General features: G+C 45.7%; 1 protein-coding gene across 1 annotated transcript in view; it reads right to left on the reverse strand.

Moving 5' to 3' along the window:
• POT1 (protection of telomeres 1) overlaps nucleotides 1-8,529 on the reverse strand; it is a 113,649-nt gene extending 105,120 nt beyond the window's left edge. The window contains exons 1-2 of the mRNA XM_040411904.1: nucleotides 8,436-8,529; nucleotides 8,243-8,357 (exon numbers count right to left, since the gene is read on the reverse strand). Of these exons, the coding sequence (XP_040267838.1) occupies nucleotides 8,243-8,357; nucleotides 8,436-8,441 (121 nt within the window). The 5' untranslated portion in view covers nucleotides 8,442-8,529. The remainder of the gene's footprint in view (nucleotides 1-8,242; nucleotides 8,358-8,435) is intronic.
• Between the last annotated feature and the right edge of the window lie 6,384 nt (nucleotides 8,530-14,913).

Below are 14,913 nucleotides of genomic sequence, written 5' to 3' on the forward strand. Positions count from 1 at the left end.
TTAATATGGACAACAACAATGCATTAGTAAGTGTCTGGTATTAACTTTTTCTACATGATAAATGCCATTTGCTGAACTGACACAACCCCTTGTGGCTTGTGTGCTTAGGGTTGTTGTCCTTATGCATGAATCGCGTTCTCTTGAGATTCTGCTCGCAGACAGATGCCCTGACATTTCCCTTTACAATTTACTGGCATCATTCAGAATTCATTGATCCATCAATGGTAGCAAGTTATCCTGGCCCAAATACTGCAAAACAGGCCCAAACCATGACACTATCACCACCGAGTTTCACAGAAGGGATGAGGTTATTATGCTGGAATGTACCATTTTCCTTTCTACAAACATAACGTTTCTCATTCAAACCAAAACATTTTATTTTGGTCTCATCCACCCACAAAACATTGTTCCAATAGCCTTTTGGCTTGTTCAAGTGAATGTGTGCAAACTGCAGATGGGTAGCAATGTTCCTTTTGGAGAGCAGTGGTTTTCTCCTTATAATCCTGCCATGCACACCAGTGTTATTCATTGTCCTCCTGATGGTGGACTCATTAACCTTAGCTACCATGAGAAAGGCCTATAGTTACTTAGAGGTTGTCTTTCGTTCCTTTGTGGACTTTTACACACCTTCTTGCCATGATCTTTGTTGGTCGACCACTCCTGGGAGAGCTAAGAATAGTCTTTAGTCTTGATTGTGGATTGGTGGAGTCCAAACTTTTTAAAATGGTTTTGTAATGTTTTCCATCCTGATGAGCATCAACAACTGTTCTTCTGAGGTCCTCCGAAATCCTTTCTTTTTTCATGCCATGATACGCTTCCATAAACGTGTTGTGAACATCAGACTTTAATAGATTCATGTTCTTTAAATAAAACAGGTCACCCACTCACACCTGATTGTTGTCCCACTGATTGAAAACACCTGACTCTAATTTCACCTTCAAATTATCTGCTAATTGTACGGGTTCACACACTTGTAAGGGGCCACTTAGTCATGTGATACTGGATAATTTTCCTCAATAAATAAATGACCAAGTCTAAGGTTTTTGACTCATTTGTTTGATTTGGTTATCTGTATCTACTTTTAGGAATAATGGTAATGTGGCGCACTGGGGCAACAAATGACCATATGAGGTGCTCACAGTGGAGTAGGCTCACCCAGTCTACTCAAAAGTTGCAATTGAAAAATAAAGAACTGGGCACTCTCAGACACTGGAATCAACACTAAAATTTTATATAAACCAAAAATAGATAAAACCACAATGGGTAGATACGGTATAATCAATAATAAAATCGACAATAAAATCACAGCTCTTACTGGAAACAGATAGCAGTGTGTATAGTAACACAAATAACACGATTATAAGTCCCAACAGTTAACCACTGAGGAAGGTACCATTTTTGTCCCGAAACGCGTCTGGTGAAATCCGCCGAAAGACCATTGATCGATTATGATGGAGCCATGGAGCCGAAGTGCTCATTCAAACACCATCTGACGCGTGAAAGGAGGCCTAAACGATTTTGCAACTAAGACCGTTATTCAGAACGAAGGTCCACGTGCACACAAGCCGCCAGCGTGGAAAGTCAGACGGGAACCGCTCGGAAGACATCGGTCCTTTAGATTTTAAGACAAACGTCTAGAGCAATATTCGAGCACAGACATCTTCATATGGTAAGAACGTTCTTAATTCTATGCCGGCAAGAAACAACTTACTGTTAAAGTATACAGTTCACTCCGCTTCAGCGGGACGCCGCTGCTCAGGGTACAGGGTGGAAAAGCGATAAGCACTATCTCTTGAAAGTGCATCTGTTCGGAATATAAGGACTGTACTATTAACTCAAATTCGAAAGACTATATCGTCAATATTACAATTAGAACGAATGATCCACTCACTGAAGAAATAGACATTGTTTCTATTGGCCATACTAAGCCATCCCAGGCTATTACACACTAGGTGCACCTTATTATAACTGTTGGGACTTATAATCGTGTTATTTGTGTTACTATACACACCGCTACCTGTTTCCAGTAAGAGCTGTGATTTTACTATCGATTTTATTGGTATTTAGCTATCGATTTTATTGTCGATTTTACTATCGATCTTATTATCGATTTTATTATTGATTATACCGTATCTACCCATTGTGGTTTTATCTATTTTTGGTTTATATTAAATTTTGTGTTGATTCCAGTATCTGAGAGTGCTCAGTTCTTTATTTATCAATTGTATCTACTTTTAGTAGTTCTAGGTCTAAGGCTACTTTCACACTTGCGGCAGGACGGATCCGACATGCTGTTCACCATGTCGGATCCGTCTTGCGGCTATTTCACCGTGCCGCCGGACCGCCGCTCCGTCCCCATTGACTATAATGGGGACAGGGGCGGAGCTCCGGCGCAGCACGGCAGTGCACGGCGAAAGCCACCGGACTAAAAAGCCTGACGAGCAGTAATTTTAGTCCGGCGGCCTTTCGCCGTGCTGTGCCGGAGCTCCGCCCTGTCCCCATTATAGTCAATGGGGACGGAGCGGCGGTCCGGCGAAATAGCCGCAGGACGGATCCAACATGGTGAACAGCATGTCGGATCCGTCCTGCCGCAAGTGTGAAAGTACCCTAATGCAACTAAGGTAATAACTGGAATGGGTGGACTACAGTACTCAGAGAGATTATCAAAAATAGACTAATTCACTTTAGAAAAAAGATGACTGAGGGGAGATCTAATTACTATGTATAAATATATCAGGGGTCAGTACAGAGATCTCTCCCATCATCTATTTATCCCCAGGACTGTGACTGTGACGAGGGGACATCCTCTGCGTCTGGAGGAAAGAAGGTTTGTACACAAACATAGAAAAGGGTTCTTTACGGTAAGAGCAGTGAGACTATGGAACTCTCTGCCTGAGGAGGTGGTGATGGCGATTACAATAAAGGAATTCAAGAGGGGCCTGGATGTATTTCTGGAGCGTAATAATATTACAGGATATAGCTACTAGAGCGGGGTCGTTGATCCAGGGAGATATTCTGATTGCCTGATTGGAGTCGGGAGGGAATTTTTTTTCCCTAAAGTGAGTAAAATTGGCTTCTACCTCACAGGGTTTTTATTTGCCTTCCTCTGGATCAACTTGCAGGATAACAGGCCGAACTGGATGGACAAATGTCTTTTTCAGCCTTACAAAACTATGTTAACTATGTTAGGTCAAATTTAAGAAGAAATATAGAAAATTCTGAAGAGTTCACAAACTCTCATGCACCACTGTATACTCTAACACGAAATATAAACCCTTTGATTCTATAGTCTATCTGGTCTTCAAAAATTCTTACGGTTCTGCATAGACTAAAATGCAGTTAAGGATAATTTATTTATGTTCCTGCAAAGCTCATTATTTTGTAGCTTCAAGGGAAAGCTAGGTAATTTGGAATATTTAATTAGCCTTGCATTATTACTACCCCACTTTATTGAGAATGTATTAATGAGCAACATTCTGGGCTAACAAGATTCATAGCATAAGTAAAAATTTTCTTCCACAGTGCTGGTACTATTCTATCAGTAGAAAGTGAAGAATTATGGTAAAAAACTGAAAATACAAAGTACTCTGCCTTTGCGTGTAAAAATTAAGGGGGTTGTCTCATCTCATACATTGGTGGCATATAGCTACCGTAGTATATGCCACCGATGTCATATACGTACAGGTCTCGCCTCTGGAACCCATTTCATTACATATAGAACGGGGCCCTCAAAGTGAATGACAGAGCACCGTTCAAGCACAGCCTCCCTACTTCATTTGTTTGGGAGTTCTGGAAACAGCCAAGAGTTGTCACAGATGAACCACTGACCATGTTGTTATGGATGTTATCACAGACACAGTGTGAACGAGGCTTTAAGACTAAAAAAGTACAACTCCTATTCCAAAAATGTTGGAACGCGGTGTAAAATGTAAATAAAATCAGAATGCAATGATTTACAAACCTAATAGACCCATGTTTTATTCACAATAGATCAAAGAACACATATCAAATGCTGAAAGTGAGACATTTTATTATTTCATGAAAAAAATTAACCCATTTAGAACTTGATGGCAGCAGCAGAGCTCAAAGACCTTGGGACAGGGCCACGTCTACCATTCCCCCATCTTTTAACAAGTCTGTAAATGTCTGGGAAGAGAGGAGACCGGTTGCTGGTTGCATTTGTCGGACAAGAATGTTGTTCCATTCTTTTCTGATAAAGGATTGTAGCTGCTGAACAGTCCTGGGTCTTCTTTGCTGGATTTTTGTTTCACAATGCCCCAAATGTTTTCTATTGGTGAAAGTTCTGGACTGCAGGCAGGCCAGTCCAGCAACTGGACTCCTCTTCTGAGAAGCCATGCTTTAGGCCTCTTGCACACTAATGTGTGCGCCCCGTGGCCGTGCTGCAATGCACGAACACCCACCGTGGGGCAGCCACTTTAATGGGTCCGCGATCCGGCCGTTCCGCAAAAAGATAGAACGTTTTATCTTTTTGCGGTACGGAAGTACGGGACGAAACTAGGGGTGCACCGAAATGAAAATTCTGGTCCGAAACCGAAACCGAAAATTCAGGATGCCCTTGACCGAAAACCGAAACTGCCTTTTTGCCCAAATACTTTTAAAATACTTTTTTTTAAATGATTGGCGCTGTTATGGAGAGGGGGATCTGTGGGTGGCTCTGTTATGGAGAGGGGGATCTGTGGGTGGCTCTGTTATGGAGAGGGGGATCTGTGGGTGGCGCTGTTATGGAGAGGGGGATCTGTGGGTGGCTCTGTTATGGAGAGGGGGATCTGTGGGTGGCTCTGTTATGGAGAGGGGGATCTGTGGGTGGCTCTGTTATGGAGAGGGGGATCTGTGGGTGGCGCTGTTATGGAGAGGGGGATCTGTGGGTGGCTCTGTTATGGAGAGGGGGATCTGTGGGTGGCTCTGTTATGGAGAGGGGGATCTGTGGGTGGCGCTGTTATGGAGAGGGGGATCTGTGGGTGGCTCTGTTATGGAGAGGGGGATCTGTGGGTGGCTCTGTTATGGAGAGGGGGATCTGTGGGTGGCTCTGTTATGGAGAGGGGGATCTGTGGGTGGCTCTGTTATGGAGAGGGGGATCTGTGGGTGGCTCTGTTATGGAGAGGGGGATCTGTGGATGGCGCTGTTATGGAGAGGGGGATCTGTGGGTGGCGCTGTTATGGAGAGGGGGATCTGTGGGTGGCGCTGTTATGGAGAGGGGGATCTGTGGGTGGCGCTGTTATGGAGAGGGGGATCTGTGGGTGGCGCTGTTATGGAGAGGGGGATCTGTGGGTGGCGCTGTTATGGAGAGGGGGATCTGTGGGTGGCACTGTTATGGAGGGGGGGGGATATGTGCACTGTTATGGGCATAACAGTGCACAGATCCCTTTCCCCATAACAGTGCACAGATCCCTTTCCCCATAACAGTGCACAGATCCCTTTCCCCATAACAGTGCACAGATCCCCCCTCCCCATAGCAGTGCCATAGACCGATCCCCCTACCCATAACAGCCCCGGCCCTGCTGCTCACAGTAGACTAATCACTCACTGCATCTTTATTTTACCTTACAATCGTGACGCTCCAGTAAGAACTCTGCAGGCAGAGCGGAGGGCGGCGTAACGTCACTTACTCACATGACGCACCTGCTCCGCCCACTTTATGAATGAAGGAGGCGGAGCAGGCGCGTCACGTGAGTAAGTGACGTTACGCCGCCCTCCGCTCTGCCTGCAGAGTTCTTACTGGAGCGTCACGATAGTAAGGTAAAATAAAGATGCAGTAAACCGCCCGCCCGGCGCCCGCCCGCAGATGGTGGGTGACAAATCCCACACCCCATATTTTCGGCCGATATGTAACAATATCGGCCGAAATGGATTAGGTACATTTTCGGCCGATATTTTCGGCTGCCGAAATTTCGGTGCACCCCTAGACGAAACCCCACGGAAGCACTCCGTAGTGCTTCCGTAGGGTCCCATTCCACACCATCCCGCATCTCCGGATTTGCGGACCCATTGAAGTGAATGGGTCCATATCAGTTATGCGGAATGCACACGAAACGGTGCCCGTATATTGCGGATCCGCAAATGCAGTCCGCAATACGGCCACGGAGCGCACACGTTCGTGTGCAATAAGCCTTAGTCATGGCTGCAGTATGTGGCTCATGATTTTTTTTGCTGAAGTATGCAAGGTCTGCCCTGAAACAGATGTCTGAATGGGAGCATATGTTTCAAAAACCTCTACTGTTCAGCACTGATAGTGCTATGGCACAGGCACTAATGCTGCCCCATAACATCAGAGAACAAGTTGGATGGTCCCTCTCCTCAAGTCCCCATGAGACGGCGTCCGTGATTTCCAAAAATAATTTCGATTTTTATCTGACCACAGAACAGTCTACGGTTCTGCTTTTCCATTTTAAATTAGCTTTGGCCCAGAGAAGATGATGGCGTTTCTAGTTCATGTTGATCTACAGCTTCTTCTTTTTTGCATGATACAGCTTTAACTTCCATTTGTGGATTGCATGGCGTCTTGAAGTGTTCCTGAGCCACGCAGTGATTTCCAGTACAGAATCATGCCTGGTTTTAATGCAGTGCCTGATGGCCAATAGGTCACAAGCATCCAGTATTGACCGTTGGCCTTGTCCTTTGTACATTAATGTCTCCAGATTCTCTGAATCTTTTGACATTATATACTGTAAATGGGAGGATGTTCAAATTCTTTGCAACTTTACATTGAGGAACATTTTTCTGAAATTGTTTCACAATTTTTAGATGTGGTTTTTCGCAGATTGGTGATCTTCTGCCAATCTTCGCTTCTGAGAGCCTCTGCCTCTCTAACACGCTCTATTTTATACAGCTGGGCGGCAATTTGCTCCTCCAGCTGTTTTTTATTCATACCTCTTACTTTTCCTGCCTTTTCTTTCTCCTGTCCCAACTTTTTTTGAGATGCGTTGCTACAATAAAGGTGTAAATGAGTTAAAGGGGTTGTCTCATCACAGACAATGGGAGCATATCACGAAGATATGCCCCCATTGTCTTAAAGGCGTGGGTCCCACCGCTGGGAACCGCTCCAATATCGGGAATGGTGCCCCGCAAGATGGTGGCTGGAGTAATCTGGTCCGGCCACCACCAAGCCGGCTCCCCATAGAAGTCAATGGAAGAGCACCGCACGTGACCAGCCACTGTTCCCATTTACTTCTATGGGCCCCGACGGAAATAGCCGAGTCAGTGCTCAGCTATTTTCGGCAGCCCCATAGAAAATTAATGGAGGGCAGCTGCGCATGCGCAGTGCGCCCTCCAACACCTTTGGGGGTCCGTTCTCGATATAGGTGCTGGTAACAGCGGTGGAACCCGCACCTATTAGGCAATGGGGGCATATCCTAGAGATAGGCCCACACTGTCCATGATGAGAATAACCCTTTTCTATCATGAAATGGCAAAATGTCTCACTTTCAACCTCTGATATGTACTCTATGATCTACTTTGAATAAAATATGGGTCCATGAGATTCGCAAACCATTGCATTCTGGTTTTAGTTACATAAGGCCCCAACCTTTTTGGAATTGGGGTTGTACAATGCAATAAAAAGAAAATGAATAGATCACAAATGACATTCTGTCAGTCGTATCCTATGATAATTAATGGGGGTCAACAAGAAACCCAATCATATTTGAAGATGAAATTGAGGAATAAATGTAAACGGTACATCTGGACAATCCATAATCAGGAAAGATGCTTGAACTGCTGCACATTTAATTGCAACCATAAAGCCCATGGTTTCATGGTAGCAATGCTGTCCGCATCTTTTGCAGCCCCATTGAAATGAATGGGTCCGCACCAGTTCCACAAAATCGTCCATCGGATACGGACCCCTTCATACTGTTCTGTGAATTAGCCCAAAATCCAAAGCTATGAACGAAGCAACTTTGTATGTAACGACCTAAACTCACTTCGCTCATCACTAATGGTGATGCAAAGAAAAAAATGACGCCTGTGCCTAGATGTGTGTTGTCAGATGTAGAGCAAACACTCAAAGGCACTGGGCTTTACGGCGGACATCTGAGGCTAAGGACCTACTCTCAGTAACAGGGCAAATAAAATAAAAAGGTCACGAGGTCACGTGACCACCCAAGTTCCTTTCCAAGCGGCTACAGGAGCTAGTGGTACTGGCATGACATTGTGGGCGTGTCTAAAGTCCCGATGGGCGGAGCTTATCAGCGCGCAGCACTAGTAGAAGGCGCGTTATACCTACCTGTCCCTTTACTACGATACGGAAGTTTAAAAAATGTCACCACACCGAACACGTTGGCCACCGTGCCCGCCTTCAGCTGGTCAAGTGCCGTGTACACGTACCGCTGCGCAGGACCCTGCAACGTGAACACAATGACATGTAACCAGGTGCAATGACCACGTTCACACGTGCAGCGTACAGAGCCCAAACCTACACTCATCCTGCCGGAGCTACGCCGCCGCCACAAAGACACACGTGACCAGCCTTCCCCGCCTGTCGTTTACCACAGCAAGCAAGCTCGCAGCTCACGTGACCGGACAGGAACATGAGGGGAGGAGCTTCGGCTGTACGCGTCTCTGTGCAGGGATGCTGGCTGCTGCTGGTGTGAAATATATCAGTTACCCTCAGCAGGGTTTGGTACCTATCACTTGTTTCGGACCATGAGTGGGGTTAAGCAGGTTTCTTACAAAGGGAGACTGGCATGCGAATACGCCTCATGCGCAGGGCGGTTGTTGGCTGGTGCCCCTGCTTCGGTCCACAGTGCACAGGCACTGACCCTGGTGCCAACATGCAGGACCCATTCACTTGAATGGTGTCTGCAATCTGCGTCCGACGGTCCGCACCGCAAAAAAGTAGCAGGTTCAGTACTTACAGTGCTGCCCATAATTATTCATACCCCTGGCAAATTTTAACTTAAAGTTACTTTTATTCAACCAGCAAGTAATTTTTTGACAGGAAATGATATAGGTGTCTCCCAAAAGATAATAAGACGATGTACAAGAGGCATTATTGTGGGGAAAAAACATTTCTCAGCTTTTATTTACATTTGAGCAAAAAGTGTCCAGTGCAAAATTATCCATACTCTTCTCAAACTGTCACAGTCTGTGGGAAAATCAAATGTTCTATACCATTCCAAATAGTCCAAGCTGTTCTAAAGCATCCTAATTACCCAGATTAATTGGGAACAGCTGTTTTAATCAACTCAACAGGTGAAAAACAGCAGCTCTCTGCAGTTGGTTTGTGGACAGCAGTGATGGCCAATTCACATTGTTCGCCCGCGAACATATGCAGGCTGACATCTTTTTTCACAAGTCCGGCGAGGCACAGGTAAGTGCGTTCAGCGGTAGCAGGCAATTCTGAGAACAGCCACCGGGGGCCTTCATCGGGCTGTTCTCGGAACTCCCGGTGACCGCATTTGTTTTCAGACCGGCTTGCGGCACAGGTAAGGGCTTACCTGTGCCTCGCTGGACTTGTGAAAAAAGATGGCAGCCCGCATGTGTTTGCGGGCAAACAATGCGAACTAGACAAACGGACGGCACTCACCGATGCTTGCAAAACCTTTTTCTTTTATTCCTGGTAGAGAGCGGACATCATACACAAGTGCTCCAGCTGAGTTAGGCGACGGGCGTTTCGCACCTCAGTGCTTCGTCTGGCCCATCATGGTTCATGGAACAATGCGAACTGGCCATCACTGGTGGACAGTCATGGCTAAGACAAAGGAGCTCAGTGAGGACCTGCGGCTGCGCATTGTGGCTGCTCACAAGTCACGAAAGGGCTACAAGGCCATTTCTAAATGTTTTCAAGTTCCAGTGGCTGCAGTGCAAAGTATTAAAAAAATACAAGATGTTCCGCACTGTGGAAAATCTCAGAGGACGTGGTCGGAAGCCAAAAGTGACACCTGTGCTGGCCAGGAGGATAGTTAGAGAGGTGAAAAAGAATCCAAGGATCCCCACCAAGGCCACCCTGGTGAATCTGGGCTCTGCTGGTGGCAATGTCTCAAGGCAGACAATCCAACGGACACTGCACACTGCTGGGTTCCACGGATTCAGACCAGGCACACAAAAGCTCGCTTGGCCTTTGCAAAAGCTCATCTGGACAAAGAAGAAGACTTCTGGTCTTCTGTGTTATGGTCAGATGAAACAAAAATCAAATTGTTTGGTCACAATGATGTTTCCTTCTTTTGGCGTAAAAAAAAAGCTTTCAACCCAAAGAACACCATCCCCACTGTCAAACATGGTGGTGGGAACCTAATCCTTTGGGGGTGTTTTTCAGCCAATGGACTAGGGAACCTAATCACAGTAAACGGCACCATGAAAAAAGAGCAATACATGAGGATTCTCAACGACAACATCAGGCAGTCTGCAGAGAAACTTGGCTTTGGGCACCAGTGGACATTTCAGCATGACAATGACCCAAAACACACAGCAAAAGTGGTGAAGAAATGGTTAGCAGACAAATTAACGTTTTGGAGTGACCCAGCCAGAGTCCAGACTTGAATCCAATTGAGAATCTGTGGAGGGAGCTAAAGGTCATGGTGATGGCAAGAAGACCCTCCAACCTGAAAGATTTGGAGCTTATTGCTAAAGATGAATGGGCAAAAATACCTGTGGAGACATGCAAAAAGCTGGTCTGCTACTATAGGAAGCGTTTGATTGCTGTAATAGCCAATAAAGGCTTTTCTATTGATTATTGTGAAGGGTATGAATGATTTTGGACTGGACAATTTTTGCTCAAATGTAAATAAAAGCTGAGAAATGTTTTTTTTCCACAATAATGCCTCTTGTACATCGTCTTATTATCTTTTGGGAGACACCTATGTCATTTCCCGTCAAAAAATGACTTGCTGGTTGAATAAAAGTAACTTTAAGTAAAAATTTGCTGGGGGTATAAATAATTATGGGCAGCACTGTATATACAGCACCAGAACAAAGCTCATAACATCAATTCAGCACCAGAACCAAGCTCAGTACATAAATAGAGCACCAGAACCAAACACATAGCATAAATACGGCCCCAGACCCAAGCTCATAAGATAAATACAGCACCAGAGCCAAGGTCATAACGAATTCAGGAACAGAATTAAGCTCATAAATACAGTACCAGAACCAAGCTCACCATTTCTATCATGGCCACAACCCCTCTGTGCAGAGTTTGCCCCCAAATGTTTTGAGCTCCTCTCATCGCCTAAACTCTGCCCCTGAATATAATAGCTCTACACAAGAACACACATACAGTTGAATGGGGCCTGGGTCAGAATTCTGCCTCCCCTGTTCTCAGATGGCTGTTATTTTTAACAAATGGTTTGGGAGAACTGACTTGGGCTACTTTCACACTTGCGTTTGGTGCGGATCCGCATGTATCTGCACAGACAGATCCGTTCAGATAATACAAACGTCTGCATCCGTTTAGAACAGATCCGTTTGTATTATCTGTAACATAGCCATGACGGATCCGTCTTGAACACCATTAAAAGTCAATGGAGGATGGAATCCGTTTTCTATTGTGCCAGATTGTCATAGAAAACGGATCTGTCCCCATTGACTTACATTGTGTGTCAGAACGGATCCGTTTGGCTCAGTTTCGTCAGACGACCACCAAAGCGGAATGGAGACTGAACGGAGACAAACTGATGCATTCTGAGCAGATCCTTCTCCATTCAGAATGCATTAGGGCAAAACTGATCCGTTTTGGACCGCTTGTGAGAGCCCTGAACGGATCTCAGAAACGGAAAGCCAAAACACTAGTGTGAAAGTAGCCTTAATTGCATCAATGCTTACACAAAGATCAAATCAAAATGTCAGATTTCCCATTGTATATTCACTATTAGCACAGCTGCCTATGGTTGCTGCTGCCCTGCTCTCCTTTATGGGAACACACGCCACACTACCACACTATGCTGCTGCCTCCATGCTTCTGCCTGGTACTCCGGTCTCTGTCCCCTTAGGCCCCTTTCACAGGGACGAGATTTCCGCGCGGGTGCAATGCGTGAGGTGAACGCATTGCACCCGCACTGAATCCGGACCTATTCAATTCTATGGGGCTGTGCACATGAGCGTTGGTTTTCACGCATCACTTGTGCGTTGAATGAAAATCGCAGCATGTTCTATATTCTGCGTTTTTCACGCAACGCAGGCCCCATAGAAAGTGAATGGGGCTGCGTGAAAATCGCAAGCATCCGCAAGCAAGTGCGGATGCGGTGCAATTTTCACGCACAGTTGCTAGGAGACGATCGGGATGGAGACCCGATCATTATTATTTTCCCTTATAACATGGTTATAAGGGAAAATAATAGCATTCTTAATACAGAATGCTTAGTACAATTGGGGCTGGAGGGGTTAAAAAAAATAAAATAATTTAACTCACCTTGATCCACTTGCTCGCGCAGCCGGCATCTCTTCTGTCTTCATCTTTGGTGTGCACAGGAAAAGGACCTTTGATGACGTCACTGCGCTCATCACACGGTCCATCACATGATCCATCACCATGGTGATTGATCATGTGATGGACCATGTGATGAGCGCAGTGACGTCATCAAAGGTCCTATTCCTCAAAGAAGAAGACAGAAGAGAAGCCGGGCTGCGCAAGCAAGTGGATTAAGGTGAGTTAAAAAATTTATTATTTTTTTTTAACCCCTCCAGCCCTATTGTACTAAGCATTCTGTATTAAGAATGCTATTATTTTCCCTTATAACTATGTTATAAGGGAAAATAATACAGTCTATACAACACCGAACCCAAACCAGAAGTTCGGGTTTGGGTACCAAATATGCAGATTTTTCTCACGCGAGTCCAAAACGCATTACAATGTTTTGCACTCGCACAGAAAAATCGTGCATGTTTCCGCAACGCACCTACATCTTTTTCCGCAACGCCCGTGTGAAACCAGCCTTAGGATTCAAATTTCTTCCCCAGCCAATGGCTAGGGGTTCCTGGGTATTTAAACAGGTTGTCCCATCTTGCACATTGCTAGAATTAACCCTCAATGTCTGATAGCATGCATAATTGCCCTCCATTCATTTCTATGGGAGTGCTGAAAATAGCCGAGCACTGGCTCGGCCGTTTCCATGAGCTCTATAGAAGTCAGAGGAGTGGTGGCTGCGCTTGTGCGATGCACTTCCCATTTATTTTAATTGGACGTCTGAAAATAGCTGAGTGAACTATCATGGATTCTCTCTTTTTTAATGAAAGAAACAACATTTGTAGAGTTGAATCCAAGAGGACCCCTAGAAATATTTTTGAGGGGAGGGGACTTAAGTCTGAGCATGAAGAAACAAGAAATTGGGCTGGGGCTCGATTGGTGGGCACATCCCTCTCCTTGCTGCTCCGGTAGAGCCCCGCTAAAATCTCTCAGTGTAGGGGTCCCTTAGCTCACAGCAGGATTATCGTTGAGGCAAGATCCGGTACCTCCGCATACCAGCAGCAGAGAGCAGCTTCTGCGGCACTGGTTACCTCCTTCCGGCAGCCCATGGCAGTGTACAGGCAAAACATGACTACATTGTGGCGGGCGGGCAGGTAGGCTTTTATAGCTCCTTTGTGGCATTGGCAGCTCCCCAGACTTTCACAATGGAGGCCCAAGTTTCTGGACATGCACAGCACAACCCAGACACATCTGCTACTGATCATTTAAAGCGAACCTTTCACCTCATTTTCACTTTATAAACTAGCAACAGTACCTTATAGATTATCTTGAGTGTGTTGTTATCCATGTTAGTGCCGCTTTCCTGGGCTCTTTATACTTCAAAAAATCGTCTTATAAACTTCACATTCGGTGCTCCAACAGTCATGCAACCAGTCAAGGGGGTAGCCCTTCCATCTCCTCTGGCCGTACCGCCCCTGCCCTAACCCCTCCTTTATGCTCCTTAACTGACAGCCGGCTCAGTCGCCTGGACGGCGCTTCTGAAACCTGCGCATGCGCCGTCCTCCTGATTCGCCGCACGATCCCGTCTTTCTTGCTGACAATAGTTGAGCGCGCGCACGGGAGGGAGAGCAGACAGGCCGGCATCGCGTAAGGCGCATGCGCGATTCTCTTACATGATCACGCTTTTGTCAGCAAGAAAGACGGGATCGCGCGGCGAATCAGGAGGACGGCGCATGCGCAGGTTTCAGAAGCGCCGTCCCGGCGACTGAGCCGGCTGTCAGTTTAGGAGCATAGAGGAGGGGTTAGGGCAGGGGCGGTACGGCCAGAGGAGATGGAAGGGCTACCCCCTTGACTGGTTGCGTGACTGTTGGAGCACCGAATGTGAAGTTTATAAGACGATTTTTTGAAGTATAAAGAGCCCAGGAAAGCGGCACTAACATGGATAACAACACACTCAAGATAATCTATAAGGTACTGTTGCTAGTTTATAAAGTGAAAATGAGGTGAAAGGTTCGCTTTAAGTACCACCAATGGGGGGAAAACCTTTGCCTTACTGAGCTTAGTTTTGAAACGTTCTTATTTTTTTTGTATAGTAAAAGGAGCATCAGGATCTTAAATTACCTAAACCTCTGGCTGATAAAAACAGAGGAAATGTGCATCATGCAATATAAGACTGCAGGAAACACATAGGGGGAGATTTATCATTTTCCAAAGTGTCAGGATCCCTACTCTTGGGTCACGTCACTGGGGTGAATTATACTAGTGAGCTCATCAAGTTACCACAGAAATTCCCACCCACCTATTCTAGATGACGGAATTATGCTAACTTACTCCCCTAGATTCTAACACCCCAATATTTTCTATCACAATAGCTGCCACCACCTATACTATAAGGCAATAGGGGCCTATACTCAGATATTCTCTCAACCCAAATTTAACACAGTCACACAGGTTATCTATATGGGACCTAAAATCCTCTGAAACACTACTGGTAACGTTATTCTTTTCGAAAGAGCAAGTTCTATACGACCAAATGGAAGGGACTTATCAATTTT

This window comes from Bufo bufo, chromosome 1 (assembly GCF_905171765.1).
Source record: "Bufo bufo chromosome 1, aBufBuf1.1, whole genome shotgun sequence".
Classification (NCBI taxonomy): domain Eukaryota; kingdom Metazoa; phylum Chordata; class Amphibia; order Anura; family Bufonidae; genus Bufo; species Bufo bufo.